Source organism: Urocampus carinirostris, chromosome 6 (assembly GCF_059441175.1).
Source record: "Urocampus carinirostris isolate Australia breed hairy pipefish chromosome 6, RoL_Ucar_1.0, whole genome shotgun sequence".
Lineage (NCBI taxonomy): Eukaryota > Metazoa > Chordata > Actinopteri > Syngnathiformes > Syngnathidae > Urocampus > Urocampus carinirostris.
The window spans coordinates 1,418,621-1,443,170 of NC_142354.1; the positions used below are offsets into that span (position 1 = coordinate 1,418,621).

At 40.7% G+C, this 24,550-nt stretch overlaps 1 protein-coding gene across 1 annotated transcript in view; it reads right to left on the reverse strand.

Annotated features, from left to right (window-relative positions):
* Positions 1-24,550, reverse strand: part of rnf123 (ring finger protein 123) — an 89,492-nt gene that overhangs the window by 51,034 nt on the left and 13,908 nt on the right. The window contains exons 7-20 of the mRNA XM_088337411.1: positions 23,523-23,608; positions 23,368-23,454; positions 23,233-23,300; positions 17,614-17,742; positions 17,429-17,540; positions 16,544-16,648; positions 16,336-16,461; positions 11,526-11,618; positions 9,208-9,283; positions 9,012-9,127; positions 8,834-8,933; positions 5,655-5,716; positions 5,285-5,359; positions 462-582 (exon numbers count right to left, since the gene is read on the reverse strand). Of these exons, the coding sequence (XP_088193537.1) occupies positions 462-582; positions 5,285-5,359; positions 5,655-5,716; positions 8,834-8,933; positions 9,012-9,127; positions 9,208-9,283; positions 11,526-11,618; positions 16,336-16,461; positions 16,544-16,648; positions 17,429-17,540; positions 17,614-17,742; positions 23,233-23,300; positions 23,368-23,454; positions 23,523-23,608 (1,356 nt within the window). The remainder of the gene's footprint in view (positions 1-461; positions 583-5,284; positions 5,360-5,654; positions 5,717-8,833; positions 8,934-9,011; positions 9,128-9,207; positions 9,284-11,525; positions 11,619-16,335; positions 16,462-16,543; positions 16,649-17,428; positions 17,541-17,613; positions 17,743-23,232; positions 23,301-23,367; positions 23,455-23,522; positions 23,609-24,550) is intronic.

Sequence of the window (24,550 nt, forward strand, 5' to 3'; positions counted from 1 at the left end):
ATATTTTCCTTACACTACCTAAAAATTATGACTATATCAAAACAACAACAAAAACACTTATCTGCTGCCACCTATATGGTTAAATGTAAGTTAATTGGCTGACCAATGGAAGAAAGTAAAGATACTTAACAATGGCATGCTTTTTTGTAAAGATAAAAATTAGCAATTTCCTGAGGCACACTAGACCAGGTCTCAAGGCACACTATAGTGCCCCAGCACACTGGTTGAAAAACACTGCTCTAGAACCGTTGAAGTTTTAAAAGGCAATTGCATAGTAAATGTTCTGCCTTAAATAAGTAAAATGAAAGCACGGTCACCATTAAGAGTAAAGAGGTGTGGATTCCCCTAAGATGCAAAAGCAGCAAAGGACAAGGACTAGACAACTGAACAGCAACGCTTCCCAGAATAGAGTTAAGAAAACAAGTAGATCATTGAAATAGGCTATACACCAGTGTCATTACCTTCACTGCTGACACTCCCTGGAAACTTCTTGCAGCTTTCATCCCAACAGATGCGAACAGCCGCAATTAGGCGGTGCAAAAAGCACAACATATACTCGGGAGGGCACAAGGCTGTTGGGTGCTACACACACACACACACACACACACGCACAAAATGTTAAAATATTGGCAGTTCTTTAATATCCCTCACCCATACCTGATTTGACCAAAGTCTATTCCAAATAGTATTATATGTCATAATTTTGGATTAGGCCATCAATGCCAAAAAGAAGTACCGTATTTTCACGACCATGGGCGCACAGTGTTAAAAGTGTGGTCTCCGTAGCATGTTCTATTTCTGTATTTAAGACAAAAAAGGGCGCACCTGGTTATTGGATGTTGGTGCCCTCTGCTGCTGTTGCTGGTGTATTTAAAAATACAGCAGGAGCAAAACTGAGTTTGGTTGTGGTTTATTCAAGTATTGATTACAAAATTAAATACACTGATAAAACATTTTTTTTTTTTAAAAGCACCTTAGCGATCTTAACAATAGCGTCTTCATTTACTGTTGTACTTTGCTCGATGATCGACTGATTGAGTCTTTCCTCCAACTTGGGCCACCTCATCTTATTTTTGCGGAAGCTCAGCCGTGTTTTCTGTACTTGGCGGAGTTCGTTTTTCAGCTTCCTCCACTTGCGAACCATCAAATACTTTATCTTTAATTCTTTCGTGGCTGCTCAGTTTCCATGTTGTTATAGTGTAGAAATCAACACACCATGGCAAACCAAATAACAGAAAGCCTTCGGTAAAGGGAAAGTGAGGTTTTGGATTTTGTTAATATTTGGGGGCACAACTCTGTTCAGCTTCTTGGCGGGGACAACTTTTTTCAGCCTCCAGTAGCACAATAACTTTCAAATTGCTAGAGATGCTATGGCATTAGCCTTCATAAGTACTTCCGCAACTTGCGGATAATGTGTGACATCACGTGTCCTCTTCTGCTCATGCTCACCAGCGTGGTTTACACAAAGGAAGCGCATAGAAGTCACAGGAGATCACATACAAATCGCAATTAGTTGGAAATGTGAAAAATCTCACAGAAACATATTTCACACAAAAGACGGAATTAAACAGTGAGCTCCGCAGTGTAAACCTAGCCTTACATCCACGGCTCATGCTTTAGCGGATGTCGCCCACACTTCACCCTTTAGCAGTCTCATTATGTCCTCAGCTACGTCTGCCACCTTACATCACACACAGAGCGCATTGCATCATATGGCATGCCGCACAATTTGAAGAAAATCTTATTTTTTTTGCTCCTTATGGTCGTGAAAATATGGTAGTTAAATGCAAATTCTGTCGAGTTAAATGATTTTGACATCTTTTTTTAGTTGGACAAGTTCAATGAATATACCTGTCAACCTCCACGGCTCCATGCCCTTACAAACTGTTGTATTTTTCCTTACAAAATACAAAAAAAAACACCATATTTTTTTTTCCAAACGTGTTTATTTATGTAGTTTAACAAGTTATGTTGTACATGTGTTTCGTTATATCATTTAGTTATATCATATATATTATATATATTACAATATACCATATTTTCTGCACTATAAGGCGCACCGTGTTATAAGGCGCACCTTCAATGAATGATATATTTTAAATATTTTTTCATACATAAGGCGCACCACATTATAAGGCGCTACAGTAAAGGCTGTAGTTACGTTATGCAACCATTAGATGGTGCCGCTGCTAAAGGGAATGTCAACAAGTCAGATAGGTCAGTCAAACTTTATTAATAGATAACAAACAAGCTTTCCACAACTCCATTCACTCCCAAAATGAATAAACAGCTGTTTTATTATTTTCTCTGAGATAAAGCATTTTCGTGAAACATCTTTAACATCTTTGAACAACAGCAAGGCATAATATTTTACTTTTCCTCCATTTAGTCAACACGCAAAAAAACCGTCTGATACGGTTATGGTAAATTAAACGTTAGTGCAATCGCAATATAGTAATGTGCAAAAACGATAACAAGTGCAAAACAATAACAATAAAGCAATAACATAATAACTGTAAAATGTAAAACGTAAACACACAAAAGAAAAACAAAGCTCACTCTATCAGCTCCTCATCTACGAATCCCTCGAATTCTTCTTCTGCAGTGTTCAATAATAATAATAATAATAATTTCCTTTGTATTGTCATTCTTTGTAACAATGTACACAGAACGAAATGTCGATACACCTGACCCGTTGTAGCGAGCCGATGCAGCCGCAGCCAACAGAGGGCGCCGCCATTTTACCAATTAGGTATGACTCGGCCGAGGCGCGAACCAGCGACCTCCCAGTCTCAAAGCGGGCACACTACCATCTAGGCTACTGAGCTGGTATAATTGACCATATCAGTGAATGGGCCATCCAACATGTCCGGCTCCGTCTCATCAAGGTCGTCATTAATTGAGTCAGTGTCGCTGTTGTTGTCTGGCAGTTCAGGGACAATTCCCGTCTTCCTGAAAGCTCGGACCACAGTTGAGACTGATATCAGCCCAGGCATTTACGAGCCACTGACAGATGGTGGCGTATGTCGCCCGGCGCCGTCTCCTCGTCTTGGTGAACGCGTGTTTGCCTTCTGTCATCCACTGCTCCCACGCAGTAGGCAGTCTGGCTTTGAATGACCTGTTGACACCAACATCTAGCGGCTGGAGTTCTTTTGTCAATCCAGCCGGAATGACGGCAAGCACTGAATTAGTGTGCTTCACTTGTTTTTTGACATTATCGGTGATATGTGAGCGTATGGAGTCGTAGATCAATAGGGACGGAGCTGTGTGAAAAAGCCACCCGGGTCTCTTCACATAAATTTCTCTCAACCATTCACTAATCTTTTCTTCATCCATCCATCCCTTCGAGTTAGCTTTGATGACTATGCCGGCTGGAAAGTTTTCTTTTGGCAAAGTTTTCCTCTTGAAAATAACCATGGGTGGAAGTTTCTGGCCATTAGCCTGGCAGGCGAGAACTACATTGAAGGAGGATTTCTCATTTCCTGTGTTGCGTACATTCACTGTACGTGCTCCCGTTTTATCCACTGTGCGGTTCACAGGAATATCGAAGGTGAGTGGAACCTCGTCCATATTAATGATATGCTCTGGCCGGATCTTTTTTTCAATAATCTTGTTTTTGCAGTATGTGCGGAAAGTGACCAGTTTTTCCTCGAAGTCAGCTGGCAGTTGCTGTGAAACAGTAGTTCGTGTATGGATGGAGAGATTACAGTGGGACCTCGGTATCGCAGTTAATGGGGACCAAAACCACCTGCAAAAAGTGAAAATCTGCGAAGTAGCAACGACCCTTTAAAAAAAAAAAAAAAAAAAAAAAAAAAAAAAAAAAAAAAATTATTAATATTTTTTAGACCCGGTTAATGGGGACCAAAATTACCCGCTAAAAGTGAAAATCTGCGAAGTAGCGACGCCCCTTCCAAAAAAACCAAAAAACCCCCAAAACATCTCATTATCTGCACCGCTTATCCTTATTAGGGTCGCGGGGGGGCTGGAGCCCATCCCAGCCATCTCCGGGCAGTGTGCAGGGGACACCCTGAATTGGTTGCCAGCCAATCGCAGCTGCAAATCACATTAGTTCTCGCAGCTAGCTGCGTTCTTTATCGACGCACGAGCCGAGTGATCCACCGCTAAGAGTCATACAGCTGGGCGATTTTACATCCGCCCGGGACAATCGGAGACAAATTTACGACAGGGTTTTTACTTGCGCCGCACCGCGGGTGCCGTTCGGTCGCTCCCGTAAGCAAGCCCCTAACCCGCGGCGCGGGTACTTTCAGGCGCGATATGCACGAGACCGACACATTTAAGGGGGTCCCGCGCACGTCCGCCGCCTTTCGCCCTCTGCGCGCGGACGGCCGCCTGTTGTCGCGCCGCGCTACTGGGGGTAGCCCGATCACGCCCGGCGCCTTTTCTCGCTATACCGAGTTAAATGCTACCGCGGCAAACTCGTTCGACTTGATTGATTTGCAGTTTCGTGATAGTCGGTGTATACCTGATGGTACCCATAATTGACAAATTTGCGTTTTTTCGTACAGATTTTATTGTCTTAAAATGCATAATAAATGTACTTTGTATGGAAAAAACGTACAGGTTGACAGGTATGAACGAACGAGTCTATGGCACGATACAGTCACTACCATATTGCCACCACTGGGTTTAGTTTTCATACTCACTGTTAGGAAGGGCAATGATTTGTGGAACTTTTTATTCGGTTTTCATGAAACCGTTTATATATTTGGGTGCTCGTACCTGGTAATGTTGAACTGTAACTATCTCAATATTGTATTTGCATTGCATCAAATTGCACAAACAAGTGAAAATATCAAATATTCTAAAATGGCAAAAGTGTAATTCTTTATAATGTAGTGGAATATTAAGCCTATCGGTGGTGTGGGGCTGAATGTCGCATCGTGGGAGAATTAGTCAATAATAACGTCAAGAGAGAAAGGTCCTACCTACATAGAAAAAACTAAAAGATGCCTGAGGAATCCAGACTTTGAGGTGGATTAATTGATTTTTGGAATGTGAATGTGAAAAGCTACTATCCTATTCATCAATCAGAAGCTTTTTAATAGGTAAATTGTAAAAAATCCAGAGGAATGGGAATCTTGGCATGGTCATTTTAAAATGACAAAGATTCTGTGTAGCTTAGCTCCCATATCCCTGCAAGAATTTGTGTTGGGCCTCCACCATCAAAAAGTACACCAAATTATACACTTTCACACTAAAATTGAAAGCCTGCGATCGGTTTGGGACTGTTGCACTGTGAAACCAGTAAGGAGCTTGCTCTTACCCCTCTGTTGCTGGCGTTCTCTTGCAGGAACTTGCGGAACTTGTTGAGGAAAATGTAACGGGAAGCTTCTTCTCCCTGAGAGGAAAAAAAATCAAATCTTCAAACAATGTTGCTCAATATCAAGCAAAAATAATCAACAGTTCCACTGTTTTGTTTGCCCTATCTGGTTTGTTTAAGACATTTTTGTTTTGTTTTTTTCCTATAAGGGCATTTTAGGGGCTGAATTGTTTATTAGCAGTTATATATTATCATCACCTTTTTTTCACATTATTTTATTACTTTGGTACAGCAATTGGTACACATGGGTTTCATAAAAAATAATGAAAAATGAAGTAAAATTCAAGAACATACAGAAATAACATGCACATACTGTGTTCTTATCTTTGTTGTTGAGCAGTAGCCGAAGGATCTGCACTTGTAACTCTTCTACCACTGGAATGAGAAAGAAAAAAGATATTGTTCTTGAAGGCATACAAAATCTCAGAATTGCACAGGGGATTGTTTTTCATGTTATCTTATCTTAGAATTGAATACAGCTGTGACAGAGCAACTCTGTAATAAGCGCATTTGAACACACACACGCCTGCAATGCTGCCGCTGTGTAACGGAATCCTGAAGTCCAGATATAGGCATTGCCTCAGGATTGAAATGAGCACAAATTATCTGCTAGGCAAACAAATTTTTTTATCTAAGTTGTAACTTTTTTAGGTTTGCTTCTCGTAAAGAAATCTTATTTTGAATGAGCAAGATTACGTGCAAGATTTTTATTCAATAGGATTTATTATTTTTTGCAGTGCCATCTTAAATGGCTTCTTGAGACAAAATACGATATTAAAGGTGGTGTACACAACTTAAAATGTTGCTACTCACTGCAGCCAACTCCTGGCTTAAAGTCAGTGAGCTCATTCTTCAAGTACTGATAAAGTATTCTTTTCTTTTCTTACTTCTACCATTTTTGGGTTACACCTTTGTTTTTCAAATAGTTGAGCGGTCCCCCTGGGGAGGCATGGGGCTCCTTCAAGGGGGGTGCGGGCGCGTTTGACCTTGGGGAAGTTATATTTTTACTTTCTCAGAATAAAGAGAAATTATACCTCCACCCCACAAGGGGCAGTGGCATTCTCAGTGGCAGAGTGTTTACATACAAAAGTGAACGCCTTGCTCGCTGTAAACCTGGGTGTTCCCTAGTACATATTTCTTACCAAATAAATATTGTTTTAAATAGGGAAAATGCTGTTTTTATTTAATGTAATGTTTCAAAAAAAATATTTTAGGACCACAGTATGATTTTGAAACTTATGCTGACGGTGCTAAACCATCAGACTAACAAATCAGGCCATGTCATCGGCTGGCATGCCAAATTCACATTGTTTGACAAAATAAAGAAAAAATAAAATACAACAAAATGAAATGAGAAAAAAGGCATTACAGTGGGACCTCGCTACTTCGCGGTTCGACGTTCGCGGCTTCAGAGCTTCGCGGTCTGTAATGGTTTAAAAAAAAAAAAAAAATCTTTTTTTTTTTTTTTTTTAGGTGCTTTGCTACTTTGCAGATTTTCACTATGTGCGGGAATCCCCCTTGGCCGACGACCCTAGGACAGCGCGCCGTTCTCGTTTCCCGGCGAGCGGTTTCGGTGCGGCTTCCACTTCACCGCCCCCCCCTAACCCCACAGGTCCCCCCAGCTAACCCTTTCCCCCGCTACCGTCGGCCGGAGCCATCGAGGGCCGTGAAGCGCCATGTAGAGCCATCGCGGCCCGGGCGGGAGACGCCGGGTGCTGGCCTCCGCACCGAGCGCACAACCCGCTCGGCTTGTCGCGGTGTCGTGCGTATCGCGCCAGTAAGTACCCGGGCCGCGGGTTAAGGGCTCCCGGCACCCGCGGTGCGGCGCAAGTATAAACCCTGTCGTGAATTTGTCTCCGATCGTCCCGGGTGGACGTAAAATCGCCCAGCTGTACGACTCTTAGCGGTGGATCACTCGGCTCGTGCGTTGGTGAAGAACGCAGCTTCCTGCGAGAACTAATGTGATTTGCAGCTGCGATTGGCTGGCAACCAGTTCAGGGTGTCCCCCTGCCCACTGCCCGGAGATGGCTGGGATGGGCTCCAGCCCCCCCGCGACCCTAATAAGGATAAGCGGTGCAGATAATGAGATTTTTTTTTGTTTTTGTTTTTTTTGAAGGGGCGTCGCTACTTCGCAGATTTTCACTTTTTGCGGGTGGTTTTGCTCCCCATTAACTGGGTCTAAAAAATAATAATTTAAATTTTTTTTGGGGGAGGGGGAAGGTGCGCCGCTACTTTGCGGATTTTCACTTATCGCGGGTGGTTTAGGTCCCCATTAACCGCAATAACCGAGGTCCCACTGACTTAAAAAGTGGTCGGCGGCGCCCTCTCTTGGCTGCGGCTGCATCGGGTCAGATGCAATCGACATTTCGTTCTGTGTACATTGTTACACAGAATGACAATACGAGGAAATTATTATTATTATTATTATACGATTTTTCCTCTACTGTACATTTCCCAGCTCTAATTTTCAAATAATGGCGTTTTCACACATACAAAAGCTTTTGCTGAAACAAAATCTCAGGGAAATAGAGATCCCTTGGTTTTTGAGGTTAATGAGGCCCAGCACCACCCGCGAAAAGTGAAAATCTGTGTTAGTGTCGCACCTTCATAAAAATCCCCAACTTACCTCAAGATTACATCAGTAACGACTTAGAATATAAGAATGTAACAAAGTAACAAATAAAAATCTACAATTAATAACACACATATAATTGCAGTTTAATGGATTGTTTTATTGTCATTATACGAAATTGGAGGCCTTCTCCTTTTAGAGTAAGAAAGCAATTTAAAGAGCGCCATGCTAACGGCAGACTGGCGGCTAACTAGTTGCAAGCCAGGATCAGGTGTCCTCGATTTGAGGAAAGTTCTCGCAATGATTAAATAAAAAAAGGCCCAAATGTAGCGGTCCCTGACAAAAAGTGGGTCCATATCATCCATTTAATGGTTAACTGACCTGGAGACAGGATACAAATCAGATTGGTTAGCCTAGGTGTCATCAGTAGGACGGACCGGCGGAACCGCTTTTGCCTTTTTCCAGACGCCACCCAAGTTGCTTATGGAATTCAATAGTTATCCATGGAGCACCCCGGGTGATCACCATTTCACTGTACTCTCCTGAATTTACTCAAAGACCAATTTAATTTATTTTCAATGTAACGAGCTTCTAAAGCTAGCAGCTGCTATTCTTTGTTTTGATTTGGAGACATAGAATGCGCATGGCTGTTTGATTGACAGCAAACACGAGCCTATCAGATTCGGCACGCAAACAATCACGTCCAGCCAATACACGCTCACACAATCTGCACTGTGCAGCACTTAATCTATGCTCTCTCTGACCACAGTAAACAGCACATTGACATCAAAGACAATAAATACAATTCAATAAAAAATTCGCGAATGAGTGAACCAGTGATAAGCAAAGCGCGAAGTAGCTAGGTGTCTCTGTACTGCGAAGCCGATTTAACACGTTCTGAGAAGTCTTAGGTGACCGACCTTCAATTCTTTTTTTCAGCCTCTGACATCCTCGCTCATAGGCACGCCGCCGCAGCCGCTCGTCCGAGCTCTCATCTTTGGGCTCGCCCTCATCTTTTCCCTAAAATGGAGGGGAACAAAACGATGGAATAATCATGCATACACTTAACAGTGATGGTAATATGCTGTCGTGTCACACCTCCTTGTCAAAGTGAGTGGGCCACCAAGTGGTGGGAATCAGCTCTTCAAGGCCCGCCTCTTTCACCCGCAACGGAGTTTTGATGTAAAAAAACACCACAGATCGCAACACATCGAATGTGCATTGGAGTTAAGGAAGATGCACAAAATTGTGTCTGCACATGTGAAAAGGCACTACAATAAGAAAATGAAAGGATATAAGACGTTGTTGAGCAGGTACTTCCGGGACCTCTCATGGCGCAAAATAGCCGTAGTTAAGCGAAGGTAATGAATCTGAAAGGACATATGTCAAGGTCATCATAAGACACACTTGGGGTAGGAAACATTTTTACTCATGGGCCGCAATGGATTCTAAAATTCCAGATATTTTATTGAAAGTCAATACAGAGGCACTGATAAGTTCAATTTGTTTTAATATTGGACACAAATATTGCATAGGATGGCATTTTATTATTTTGACTATTATTGTTCACTTTTGTTTGTCAATTTAACTATAATGCACCTCTACATCATTATCACTATTGGCCAATAATGTTACAGCTTTTTGATTGCCAAACCTAATTGTTCCAGCATACCAGGGGTCAAGAAACTATGCCCCGAGAGCCATACATGGCTAATGACTACATATGGTTAAAAGATTAAACTGGAGTCCTGCAAATCATTTATAGAGCATTCCAAACTTTGCTTTCTCAAAGTAAATTTCAGAAGGTGGGAAGCCAAATCAACACTGGAGGTGAGTCAGCTTCGGTCCAGTATACACAGGGTCTAGTTTCAACTACAGTTACAGTTACACTCACGGTGTCACACCAACAGACCCCGCTTTAGCTGTACATCACTAAGGATCCGTTGTATGGAAGTTCATCAAACAATGACTGTTCACTGATGGGACAATTTATGATGAAAACCTACAGGACAAACTGTAAACACCCATAAATGCCAGCAATCACCCAGAGCAATTTGATTGGGTAAGCAATAGAGATGGGCCGATATATGCACACTGCGCAAGCACTGACTGTTCTCTAAATATGTTGGTATCCTCGAAGTATTTTGTGACATTCTTACAAAAGAACTTTGTTAGCACCTGGTTTTAAAATCATTATTTAGGGAAAAAATGACAGTCAAAAAGGGGCCTCAACACTATCAAGTAACTGCAGGAAGGAGAAAAAATTTATGTGGTATAATTATATGTATATGGGACACAGGCATTACTTTTTTATTATGAATTTTATCAAATCATCAAACGACACACAGAGGAACAAAATGCGCTGAAGATTTTGTTATTGTCTGTCGACCGGGTCCAGCTTTTTTGTTCAATTTGGTCTTAGAATATATGGTTTGACGAAAAAAAAAAAACTTTTGCTTTTATGGAACTTTGGGTCAAAAAAGTCCCAGACACCTGCTGAATGTTTTCCCAGCTACTTGGTTGTACCTCTCCAAGTATTTGAAATTTATTTATTCATCGATTTAGATTTTGAAACACTTGGGAATTGGATATTAACGTTTCCTGTCGATGTTTTTTCCATTCTTGTTTGTTGTACAGTCTTTTAACAGGGTCTCTGTTGACATAATCTAGACTGCAAGAATTTAATTATGAAGCCATGCTGTTGTAAAACATACAGAATGTGTCTTCTTACTGCGTTGAGCAAGTGAGTTTACGAAAAGGTTCTTTTTCTTTTCTTTATCCCTTTGGTCTAAAATGAAATTACGTACCGTATTCTCCGGACTATAAGTCAGTTTTTTTTTTCCAGTTTTGCCGAGGTTGCAACTTTTACTCAACTGAGACTTATTTGTGAACACATTAATATATTAGGGAGTATTTTTTATTACCGATACAGATTCTCACTTCACGTGTTATTTTCCCACTAAACCCCAAGAGGGCGCTTTAGGCCTGTGTTGGTCATTTCAACCTTGCCTTGTTGTACGTGGACATTTTTCAAACCAGAAAAAGAAGGCTGCTTATTGTCCCGAGTTGAATTCTTTTACTAGTAAAAGTGACACAAAGGATGAAAATTTGATTGGATTTAGTAATTTGGAGTGAAGCTGATAGTTTGGTAATAATGTTCTTTATGCTAGAGTTACCCGAAGAACTCTTAATATTTTACGTGGTTACTGATGTGCATATCTAAGATATGCACTTACTGTACATGTAACGCAGTGAACAGTGTTCTCGATTAAATTTTATTTTGAATAGCTTTTTTGGATGAAACCCAACACAAAAGCATACATGTTATTAAATTAATTTCACCCAAAAATGTGACTTATACCCTGGTGCGACTTATATATGGTAGTTCCTTCTTAATTATGCATTTTTGGCAGGTGTTACTTATACTCCGGAGAGAAAGATAATCGGCCCACCCGATAAAACGGTCGACCTCCATGGCAGATGACTGTTTTGGAGAAGTCTACATGAGCCCACGTGGTTATGTCCTTTAGACACTGCTATCAGTCTTTGATGATGTATAGTAAGAGATTGAAAGTCGCAGCCATTCAATGCATGCACACAGGAACTAGGTACCTGGAATCCAAGATCGGGGATGATGGGGGAGAATCGATATGCCCTCAATAGCGACATCATCAGTTGCTTCAAACACTCGCTCACCTCGTAGTCCTGCACATGTGCATAAGCAGGTAGATGATGATTTAATTTTGTGTACATGGGTATGTGTGAGTGTCGTTTATTCTATTGGGTGCCATTTCAGCCTTGTAACCTTCACTCAAAAAAAATAAATATTCAATGAAATTTTAACATTTCATCTGAAAGAGGGGCTTTCAAACTTTAAGGGAAATGTATTGGTCCAGCTCGGGATAGAATTCTGTCACATTTTTTACCAATTACCTCACACATGATAGGCCAAATGTCTATTTATTTCTATGTGCTTCCTGGCGGCGCGCATGGATGCTGCGGCTAGTTGCTCTCCAGCTAATCTTCTATTTATTGCCGTTCTCTTGTCTTTTTTGCTTTCACTTTTGGACACATGTGTGGCCAAAAATACTTACAGTAGGGACGAACTTATTCGGTTGGGTGGGCGTCTAAATTTCGACTTTTCGGGCACTTTTTATACCGCCTATGATATACCGAGTGAACTTCAAAGAGATCCGGCATCCTTGTGGACAGCTATTCCTCCCAATAAACGACGACAACGGCGCCGTAAAGAGAGAAAACAGAAGCGTGGTTGCCGTGCAGGTAGATGTGTGAAGCGTGCGAAGTCTAAGGAGCAAGAAGGACGCGAGGATGTAACTAATTCCACCATTCATTCCTCGCCGGACAACCGACGCTTTACACTCAGCGCTCACGAACGGCCCCAACAGCGGCATCTTTCGAAGATCTCTACAAAGACTACAAAGACTTCAGCTAAGTCAAATGATTCAGCAAAGCTAAAATTTGGTCTTTTAAATATTAGATCGCTTGCTCCTAAAGCTTTACTTGTTGATAACATTATTCGTGATTATAAACTTAACTGTATGGGTCTTTGTGAAACTTGGTTACGCCCGGATGAGTATTTAGCGCTAAATTATTATTATTATTATTATTATGCTTCACCCCCTCACTACGCGAGTAGCCATGTAGCACGGACATTGAAAAAGGGTGGCGGTGTCGCGCTCATTTCTGAAAAATCGCTCAAATTTAATCCTCGTACCTCTAATAATTACAAGGCGTTTGAGGCTCTTGTGATGCGGTCCTCTTTATTGTCAATTTATGTAATAACTATCTATCGCGCACCAGGGCCATACACAACTTTCTTAAACGAATTTGCTGAACTTTTGTCTGAACTAGTAACTTATGCAGACAAAATTATAATTATGGGGGACTTTAACATTCATATGAACTCCCCACTCAGTTCACTTACTATTGCGTTTAGGTCTCTAATTGATGCATTTGGTTTTAATCAACTGGTTGATTTGCCAACCCATAAAAATGGAAACACGATAGACTTGATTCTGACTCGAGGAGTTTTAACCTCCAACATTATGATGTTACCGTGTACTACCGTTATCTCGGATCATTATTTAGTTACATTTGAGGTGCTAGCTAAATGTAGTGTTAAAAAAGCTGAAGGATTTAGCGGACGCAATATAAGCACTGGCACAGTTTCTGAGCTCTTTGAACTCCTTCCTGGAGCAGTTGCGTCCTTTCCTTCATACAATGGCTCGATTGACTCACTCATGAATGAGTTCAATACCACCCTGACAAGTGTACTGGATTCAATAGCGCCCATAAAGCTAAAATCACGTCTTAAAAGACGCACGCCTTGGTTTACTGATGAAACTAGAACCCTTAAACAAGAATGCAGGAAATTGGAAAGAAAATGGCGCACTACCAAGCTTGAGGTTTTCCATCAAACCTGGTGTGACAGCTTGTTAAAGTATAAAGCGGCCCTTGCCTCTGCAAAATCGGCCTACCTTTCGAAGGTGATTGCGTCTCAAAAGAACAATCCCAAAGCCCTTTTTGACACTGTAGCATCGCTTACAAGGCAACAGACTATCGCAGATAGTTCGACGCACTCTGCTCATGACTTAATGGTCTACTTTACTAAGAAGATTCAATGCATACAGGAAGAAATTGCTAAAGAAATTATTAATACCACACTTATTAAAGGGCTGAAATCTACAGATGCACGACAGGGTGGCTGTCCTGGGAAATTGTCCGGTTTTAGTGAACTGTCACTTGATGATCTCAAACAGGTGGTGAATGCGGCCAAACCGACAACTTGCCAGTTCGACCCGCTCCCAGGTTCACTTATTAAAAGTCTTTTTGGCGTCCTTGGACCTTCAGTTCTAAATATTATAAACATATCACTCTCCTCAGGTGTAGTTCCAGCAGCTTTTAAGTCCGCCGTTATTAAACCCACACTGAAACGACCCAACCTTGATCCCGAAATCTTAAGTAATTATAGACCTGTGTCAAACCTACCTTTCCTCTCTAAAGTACTTGAAAAAGTAGTGGCACAGCAGCTGAATGATTTCATATCCGAGAATAACCTTTTTGAATCCATGCAATCAGGATTCAGGGCTAACCACTCTACTGAGACAGCTCTGATCAAGGTAACAAATGATCTCCTACTAGCAATGGATTCTGGCGCTTCATCACTTTTGCTGCTGCTGGATCTTAGTGCTGCTTTTGACACAGTGCACCACAATTTCCTACTAGAACGGTTGGAAAAATGGATTGGTCTCTCAGGAACAGTCCTCTCGTGGTTCAGATCCTACCTCTCAGATAGGACGCACTGTGTTAAATATGGTGAAATGACATCTGAGCCCTTTAATGTTACCTGCGGTGTTCCACAGGGTTCAGTGATTGGCCCCCTTCTTTTCAGCATTTACAGCTTCCATTAGGTGATATTATTCGCAAGTACAATATCAGCTTCCACTGCTACGCAGACAACACTCAACTATATCTTCCGTTGGAGGAATCTCCCACACTAAACTGTGGAAATTTGGAGGCCTGCCTCATTGAGATAAAAGAGTGGATGTCACTCAATTTCTTGCGTCTTAACTCTGAAAAGACCGAAATGTTAGTCATTGGTCGATCTAAATGCCGTGACTTATTCTCAAAAACTGCTGTGAACATTGACAAATGTCACATCACACAGAGTGACACAGTTAAAAATTTAGGTGTCATATTTGACCCTGATCTATCCTTTGAAATGCATGTAAAGAAAATTACTATAACCGCTTTCCTTCATCTTCGTAACATTGCTAAAATCCGTTCAATACTGTCTCAGTCGGATGCGGAAATTATAATTCATGCATTTGTTACCTCCAGTCTCCATTACTGTAATGCACTACTCTCTGGTCTCCCGAAGTCTAGAATCAAGTCTCTTCAGCTGGTACAAAATGCCGCAGCGAGGCTTTTAACTAGGACAAAAAAGTACGATCACATAACACCGATTTTGGCTAACCTGCATTGGCTCCCAGTTAGCCTTAGATGTGATTTCAAGGTTCTCTTAGTATTATACAAAATCATACATGGACTTGCTCCCTCTTATCTTTCAGATCTGATCTGCCCCTGTGTCCCGGTCCAAAGCCTAAGATCTGAGAGTGCCGGTCTTCTGGTGATCCCAAGAGCAAAGAAGTGTTCTGCTGATTCGAGAGCGTTCTCCATCCGGGCACCGGTGCTGTGGAATGCTCTTCCCCCTGAGATCCGATCTGCAACCTCAGTGGAAATGTTTAAATCTAAACTTAAAACTCACTTCTACTCCATAGCATATGAATAACCTACTCTTCTCGTCAGCTGAAAAACAGTCTGTGTAATATAGTGTAATAATCTGTGAAACCCTTTGAGACTCTTTGTGATTTAGGGCTATACAAAAAAAAATGACGACTTGACTTTCATTGATATCTGCCACTTTCTATTTTCTTTACTTCTCTTTGTCCTTTCTCTACCTCTTGCTCTCTCTCTTTTTATCAAGATGGGGTTGTCTTGGTTCTTTGTCCTTTCTCTACCTCTTGCTCTCTCTCTTTTTATTAAGATAGGGTTGTCTTGGTTCAGGGTCAGCATCACGGCATGCCCTGTACACAGCTGCTTTTTAGCTACAGACAATGGTACCATTCACTGACAAATACATGCATACAATTTCAAAATAACATTTTGGAAGCTAATTCACACAACAGTTCGATGATAAATAACAACACAAATGTAAAAACCCAACATTTAAATCTCCAATCCAACCTCCGCTCCGTGAGTACCCTGTTATAGTGCATAGCAGTAACAGCAGTGACAGTAATAGTAACAGTTTATGCTGAAATTAGTCTTTACTACTAATGTGATGAAAATTAAGCCTACACACAATGATTACTTTGAAATATCTTTAAAATGTTTATTAAACGCATTATCAAAATTACAAAAAATATTGGTTTCCATTTCATTCAAGCGTAATGGGTGGAAGTATTATGCTTTTCCTCATAACAAAACATTTTAAAAAGGTTGATTTAAGAGTGATATTTACACTTCTTAAATGTTTTCCTTTCAAAAATATTGTTACATCAGAGTCATGTGACCAAAATGATAGCCAGCAGATGTTTTCTATAGAACTCTCATCAGTATCTGACATAGACACTAGGTTATGGATATTATCATTAAGACAACACAGATATGATGGAAAAAAATTAGATGATTTTTTTAGTGTACTTGTTTTACAATCAGAGTAATGGATTTAAAATTTATTTATCTAGCATAAATATCACTGTGTCCTATATGGTAGAGGGCAAGTCAGTATACAAGAAAATCTTTTAAAAATAAGTATTATTATTATTACACAAAATCTACCATTTTATGTCATTGGGACTCGAATGGCACCAAACAAGAACGACCTGAGGGCGTTTACCTCCATCAGGAGCCAGAAGAGATCGAGCAGTTGCTGAATGAGTGGATGTTCGTCCACTGAACCGCCACCCTCCAGAATCCCCAAAAGGAAGTTCATCAGCACGCTCTCTACCACGTACACTTTACACTACAAATACCAACACACACATAGAAGCATTGTTGAATCATGTGGACAAAGCGATAGACAAGGCAAAGGCGCAATGGTTTACCATTAGAGGAGCAAAGTGTTTGAAAATGTGTGCCAGCGTAATCAGTACGGTTGCTTCGCCGTTGAGCCTCCACACCGAACTATTTGTCTCCACCACATGGTCTTCCTACACAGGTTCACACAAGAAAAAAACAACACAAAAAAACAAAACACGGACGGATGAAAGCTCAGAGTTGAGATTTGGCATCTAAACTGTGTTTGTCTATATTAGGGGTCAGCAAGCCAAAATTTTAAAATAGACATATTGGAACAAAAAAAACAAACAAAAAACATATGTCTGGAGCTGCAAAAAAATGGAAAGCCTTATAAACAGGCATGAAAACGAGTCAGGGTATATAAGGATGAGAAGGTGTCAAGGAAATACAGTACTTATTTGTGTATAACGCACGTTCCTAATTTTGGTTAAAAATCAGTATAATATTTTGTTTGACTTTTTCTTAAACTCTAAGCATTGAAAGTGACAAATGTTGAATACATGCGGCCATGATTTAAAACATTATAGACTACTATGAACACAACACCAACATAAAATTTACATTGTGTCTAATCTCCTTAAAAGTCCACTGCGCATGCGTGACTTTTCAATAAATGCAGCTACTGAAACCGGAAGTGGTCAGAGAGATCCGGTCAGCCGAACGGGCCACGTCTCCGAGCCAGATGTGCACATGGAAAGAGACCCCTGGTCTACTGCGTAGCTGTGGCTTTGGATACACTTAAATTGGAACGATATAGAAAAGAATAGCATTGCCATAAATGCAAATATGTCTACAGTATCTTTTTGTGCATGACGATTTGATTTGTTAATGTGTCTTGTAAATTTGTATTGAAGATGCTAGCAACAGTCACATTAAAGTGTGTGTGCGTGTGTGTGCGTGCGGTGAGAGACCTGAACATCGATGCACGTTGACAGGACATTCTTGACAAAGCCAAGCAGCTTGTGAGCCTTGATTAGGTCTGCAGCAGGAGGGTCCTGCAGGGGCATGTAGCCATTGGATGGGTATGTGACCGCAGGTGTTAAGGACTAAGCCAAAGGGGCTAGCAAGATAAATACAAATAAAGTTGAAAATAGGATATCTGAGCGGCCGGCTGCCAAAGTTGAAGGCCACAGATTCTTTGAATGAGAGGCTGATGGCAGGGAAGTAGGCGATGCCTGGACCGATTTTGATGTCAGTGAACGCTGTACCCAGTGATTGGCCATTCCTGCACACGTGACAGCAGTCAGAAACAGGCACTGTGATGGCAAGCAAACTATGATGACAGAAATGTCAACCACACCGTTTTAAGACGTTAAAAGCCCTATATTAACCAAATATCGTACAGGCCACCAAGACTCTTTGTGTTATTTTAAACATTAAGGCATTATAAATCTTTATCAGTGGTTACTTTGGCCCTTTTCATTGAAAACCCAAACTTTCAATATCCAGCAATGTTTACCATACATTTGTGCCAAGATAATGTAATAACAGTTTAAAATGAAAGACAAAACAAAAAACAGACATGGATTTTTCAGGATTATAATTAAGTGTAGACTGCAACTGAACATGAATACATTGTAGGACAATAAAATGAAAATAAGAACCGTTAAGAATATATATACAAAAGAAAATTAAATCTTGCTCTCGCAGTTGTCCATTTATGGTCAACTTCCATGACCAGGATGCATGGGCCTGTGTAGTAGTTGCTAAAGCAATTCCTAGAGACAGAGACCAACATCATATATGACCCAATCAATTGCCCCTTTGACAATCAAAACTAATAAATTTGCAAATGATTCAAATGTTTTTATTTTATTGTTTACAGATTGCAAAAAAATGCTTAAAAGAATGCATTCCTTTTTATGACCCATCTTTGTCATTTCTTGTCTGCGATTATGAAATACCATTGTGGGAAGTTGCTGCTTGAGTTGTTAAAAAGATTTTATAACAGTCACGGAGTTTTGATAATTTAAATAGCCCTTGTTAAACTGGGACGCCGGCGCCTCCATCATAAAAAGAGGGCTAAACACAGAAGGGCTGCAACCAAATTGATGAAATAGTTCAAAATTGTTTACTAAAAGCATTGGAACTTATTTTCTCATTGTTTCGTTATGCCGCACAATTTATGAAACACTAAGCACGTTAAATGATCGCAAATAAGTGCATAGCATTTCGTAGGTAAGTTATTGGGATGAAGTATCACTTTGGTTCGGCAGAGGGCGCCTTAATAAAGTATTTTACATTTTCTTTAAATCCTTTTTTATTGAACATTGCAACACCCCACAAAAATATCATGAAACAATCAAACAGTATAAAGTAAATAATTTTCAAATATTTCACAAATTATTTGAATGTAAAACACAAGCAATCAAAATGACCCCCATCAATTCTTCTTTACTTTTTACCCCTTTTTCTCTATTTTGTAGCTTTTTATTTCCTTTTTCCTAGCTTTTTATTAAATTTTTCCTGCCTTTTATCTTTTTTCCCTCTTGTTTCCTTTTAGTTGTTACTTCCATAACTTTCTCTTTTTTCCTGCTTTTCCATGATTTTCTCCTTTTTTCCTTTCTTTTCTTTTGGTATTTTTTATTTTGTTTTTTTGTAAATGTAAATGGTCTGCATTTATACAGCGATTTTCAAGTCAATGAAGACCCCACAAAGCGCTTTTACAATGTGCTTCAGATATTCCCATTCACACACACTCAACACTGATTAGCACCGTCAGCCATGCAAGGCAACTACGTGCTTATCGGGGAAGTTAGGGATTCAATGTTTTACTGAAGGACACTTCAACATACAGTGGAACCTTGGTTCTCGACCATAATCCGTTCCAGAACCCTGTCCGAAAACCAATTTGTTCAATCACCGAAAATCGTTTTTGCCATTAAAAGTAATGTAAAATCGTTTTAATCTGTTCCAACACCCTGAATCAGGGGTCAGCAATAAATGATTGGTGAAAAATTAATGCCATTAATTGCGAAAAATTAATGGAATGGTTGCTTAAATTCATAAATCCATTTATTGCAAAATTTAAATAATTAGCAATTATTGTGAGTTTGCGACCCATTAATTGCGAAAATATTCGGGTTTTTTGTTAGTCGATTGCGTCAACAAACGTGCAAATTTTCTCGCCGCGCGAGCATTTCGTATGCGGTCAAGGGCACATACACACACAATCGGGACAGTGCATGCATACGCGTAAGCTACCGTGTTTCCCCCATTATAAGGCCCAGCTTTTTATGAGAAATGAAATTCAACCTTCCTGCAAATAAGAGGCTCATATTACCTATGAAAACCGTAGATATCAACGTTATTTAACAACGGCAATGCTTTTCTAAGAAATTTTTAGCGAAAATTTATTACTTTTGCACATATTTTTATTTCAAAACCTCAATTTTTGACGATGATTTTGAAGTAAGGCCGGCCTTATATTCGGGGAAACACGGTAGCTGTACGTACATAGTGTGGTTGCAAAGCAGCTTTTTATTGGTCGGGACAAAATCGGGCTTGTTGATTAGCTCACGTTTTGCCTCAAGCACGTACGTCGTGGATGCACATACGCACATGTTGTACACCACTACTATTACGCTGTATTAATTGTAATCTTCGCACGGTTATGGGACCGAAGGAAAAAATGGTTAGAGAGTACTTCACACAGATTGATGTCGTCAACGGCAAATGGCGCTGCTCATGTGGCGCCGAGCGCATCCAACGGCGCAACACCGGTTGGAGCAATTTGGAAAGCCACATTAAAAGTCAGCACTTGCAGAAAGAAAGTGATGCAAAGAAGCAGGAGTCATCCAATCCTGGATCGATAGAAAATTTCCTGTCGTCACCTTTAACCGTTTGCCGAAAAGGAATACGAATCTTCAAGTGGCTGCGGTTGGTTTGTATCGACCTGGAGCCTTTCAATGTTGTTGATCGGCCTACCATCAGGGACATCAGCAATACGGAGCCAATCTGCACAAACACCTTAAAGAAGTATTTGGCCTTGGTGACACAGGGTGTGCGACAGAAAATCGCCTTCGATCTGCCATCCCGATTCGCGGTGGTATTCGACGGATGGACTTGTTCTTCCGATTATTACGTTGCCGTTTTCGCCTCGTATATAAGCCCACGCGGTCGGGAAAGTGCTCTCCTCGGCTTCTCAACACTTTTGGATCCCAAGGCACAGACGGCTGAAAACCACCTGGTGTTCATCGAAGACATCCTTAGCAGGTACGGCAAGTCTATGGCCACCGTGGTGGCGCTTTGTGGCGACAACTGCAAGGTGAACAAAGCCATTGCAAAGCAGTGCAATGTTCCTCTGGTCGGCTGCGCCTCCCATCGCTTCAACCTCGCTGTCAAAGAACTCTTGAAGCCCTACGAAAAGGTGAACTTCTTTTCTATGCTGCTTACTTATATCTCACAATATCTATATTGAAGACAGAGTGCACTCTGTCACAGCGGTTCCACAATATTTTTTTCACATACCCCACGCGGCCACGCCTTCTATCAAAGGAATTTTACGCAAGGCGATTTTAAGCTGCTCAAATTTAGCATATTTCTTATTTCCTGCTTTTACTTTTTTAAGGTACTCCGTAAGTTGAACTCCTTGATGGCTCGCCTGAGATACAGCACGCTTAGTGCACTACTGGATGAGTACACAGACCTTCGACCGTTGACGAGAAATGAGACATGGTGGTCAAGCACGGCAAAGATGGTGCGCAGGTTCTTCGAGCTGCAGAAAATTCTTGCAAAAGAAGTTTTCACCACCGACCCAAGGGTGATGGATTTACTTCTCAACGCAGCGGATGTTCATAAACTCACTCAACTCAACGGTGATTTGGCCAAGTTGGATTCTTTGACGCTTACTTTGCAGCAAGAAGATCTGACAGTCGCAGAGGCGAGGTACCTCTTTGATGTTGCAATGTCGTCCCATCCTGCCATGGCCCATCACCTCAGCCCTGACGCCGAAATCGTATAAGCGCCTATGTTTGAGAGGGCTATTATGAAAATTCAAAACCAAAAACATGGTCAACTTACGGCAAAAGAGCGTCAAGCAGTGGAGGCTCTCAAAGTCACCGAAACTGCACCGGTCGATGAAAGTCCAATAGATGAGTCATCGGATATGGCCTTCGGCCAAAATTTGATAAAACGGCGCCGCCTGAACATGATGCTGCCCACCTTTGATCAATTTATCGATACAACATTTATACTGCCAACTTCCAACATAGTAGAACGCTTTTTCAGTGCTGCCGGACGTGCCTATGCGGATGAACGGTACAACTTGTCAACAAATTGCCTAGAAGCCCAACTTTTTTTGTTTTCTAACAACCGCTTCTGGGACAGCGAATTTGTTTTCCACATCGTTTCATCTAATGAAAATCTCTAACATTTTCACTATCTCCGATGTTTCTATGTTGTACACATTTTTGTTCATAAATGAATGTGTAATAAATAGCAAAACCTCTTATTACTAAGGTGTCTTACTGCGCATGATAATGTTGGCGTGAATGTTCTATCATTCACTGTTCATCTAACCTCAGTTAGTGTTCCGACAATTCGCATATTAACTTAGGAGGAATCGACAAATTATAATTATAAAACAAGCCCCAACATGACGGTAGCTGATGTGATCACCAATAACTCAGAAGATATTTTTTGTACTAAAAGTAAAGATTAAAGGGACCAGTTTGTTCGACCATATTGACACAGCTAGTATACCATTAAATTACCAATTAATGGCTAGAAATCCTATAAATACCCATTAATTGGCCTTGCCGCAAAAAAATTAATTTTTAATTTTTTCGCACTTAAATATTAATTTTTTTTCCAAAAATCAATTAATGATGACCCCTGCCCTGAATGCTTACCATGAACGTAAACATGAAGCTAACCCAGGCTAATCGTACGTTCGCGTTAGCGTAATCTTCCGTACGAAAGATTACGCTAACATGAACGTGTACAACTAAAAAAATCAGGTCGTTTACACGATATTTAGCACCCGGGTCTCCACAAAAAGTGGTGAGCGGTTAAAAGATAAAGAAAAGAATTATGAATAGGATTTCTTACCTTTGTGAAGGTCTGCAGAAGCCATGCTCTATTCCCTCGAAAGAAGGGAAACTCGCACACCTTCTCCATATTTTGCTATTATTTCTTTCTTAAATGCAATAGTTGTACGCACTACCCTTCTTTTTTCACCTGTAGCAACTTTGCTGCTTGCACAGACCTTCTTCTGAGGCATAATTAGGGGCTAAAACACTCCGTTCACCGATATCTAAAGCGAAAGCAAAAAGAAGTGCGCGCGCACGTCATAACAGTTCTTCACGAGGGGTGGGGGGAAATCTACACCCGTACGCCGCTCAGCATCGCACCCTAGCGTACTGGCGTTCGAACTTAGATTTTTTGAATGAAAAGCGAAGCAAGAATTTCTCGAAATTTTTGGTCGAGAACCCATTTGTTCGAACTGAGAGGCGTTCAAAAACCGAGGTTCCACTGTATAAGACTGAAGAGCTGGGAATCGAACCTGCAACCTCTTGATCCCAAGACGAGCGCTTTACCTCCTGAGGTACAGCCTTTATTTGCTTTATTTTTCTTCCCCCTTTTTAAGTCATTTTGTGCATTACGTTAAGTAATCATTGGTCATACAGGGATACAAGCAATAAATGCAAATTCCGCCATCCCGCCTCTCCTAGCCATCAGTGCCAACATAACATGAAGATCACATTCGACTTACAGGCAGAAGGTGATAGTGAGTTCGTCCAGGTCGATCAGACAGCTGACGATGTCGCCTGCTGCCCAAGACTGCAATCGCACAAACAACAACGCCACGCCATTGCAACCGTTCCATTTACGGCTCCATGTTACTCACCTTGCCATAGTTTGTGGTGACCACGTTCCACTTGCGCACTCGATTTCCGTCGAAGGCATATGAGTCGGGCGTATCGCCCACGCCCTCCTAACGATGCAGCAGACAAAAGCAGTCAGTAAACATGGCGAGATAGCGGCTGGAGTGTCAGCAATCACCTCCTGATTGAAGCGGCAGTTGAGTGTGCACCAACCAATTTGCATCAGACCTTGCGAGGAGATGAGAACCTCATAGGCCCACTTGCCTGCATACAAAGCGCAAAGTTATCAACAAAGCGACTGGTAAATTAGGAAAAAAAAAAAAACATCACTGCATATATATATATATATATATATATATATATATATATATATTAGTTTTCTAGTTATATCAGTTTGAATATTTAAATCATCAAATTAATAATTTTGTTGTAGTTATTACACTTTATAATTGTCCATGTATTTGAGTGGTGCCTTTACATATGTTCTAGACCTTTGTCAGAACACTCTTAAATTTAAATGAGTAAGCTTATCCACCCAAGGATGAATGTTACGTCACCCAGTAAAATTCTACAGCACTCAGAGACTGTTCTTCGAAACGAGAAAACTTATTAAATACCAGCTCACGAATTTCCAGACACTTTACCTGGTAGACTTGCCTTATGAACTGAACAGATTATATTCTGTCTTTTTTGCCTGGGGGTTTGCTTGAGGATACCGTAAACGAATTTCCACAATTTCTTTGGCACGCTTGACATAGCCACGCCTTGTCATTCTGGCTCAGCAAACATGCAACTGATTAAGCCAATATGACTAGATCAAGCTGTGCTTGTTCAGTTAGCCTGGATTTCGTTATTCCACTTGCGCCCAAACTCCCCTCACTAAAACAGAATGTATTGTTGTCTTTAAATGTGTTTTAAACGTATAAAAACTTTTTTTTAAAGTACATTTCGATATTTGCACAAATATTACATATATCTTCCTAACTTTATTTGGGCAGCTACAATATTATTTTTATTACAACGACCAACAATTCAGGAGTACATTTATGGTCATTTCTGTCATGAAAAGTTTAAAAATAATATTAAGATTAGTTGAAAAATCAGTTTGATAAATGTTGATAAATTCATACTGTCAAATGATTTATGTTGCAAATTCTAATGATGCTGTTGTAATATTGAAATAATTCACTGCAAACGAGTTATTCA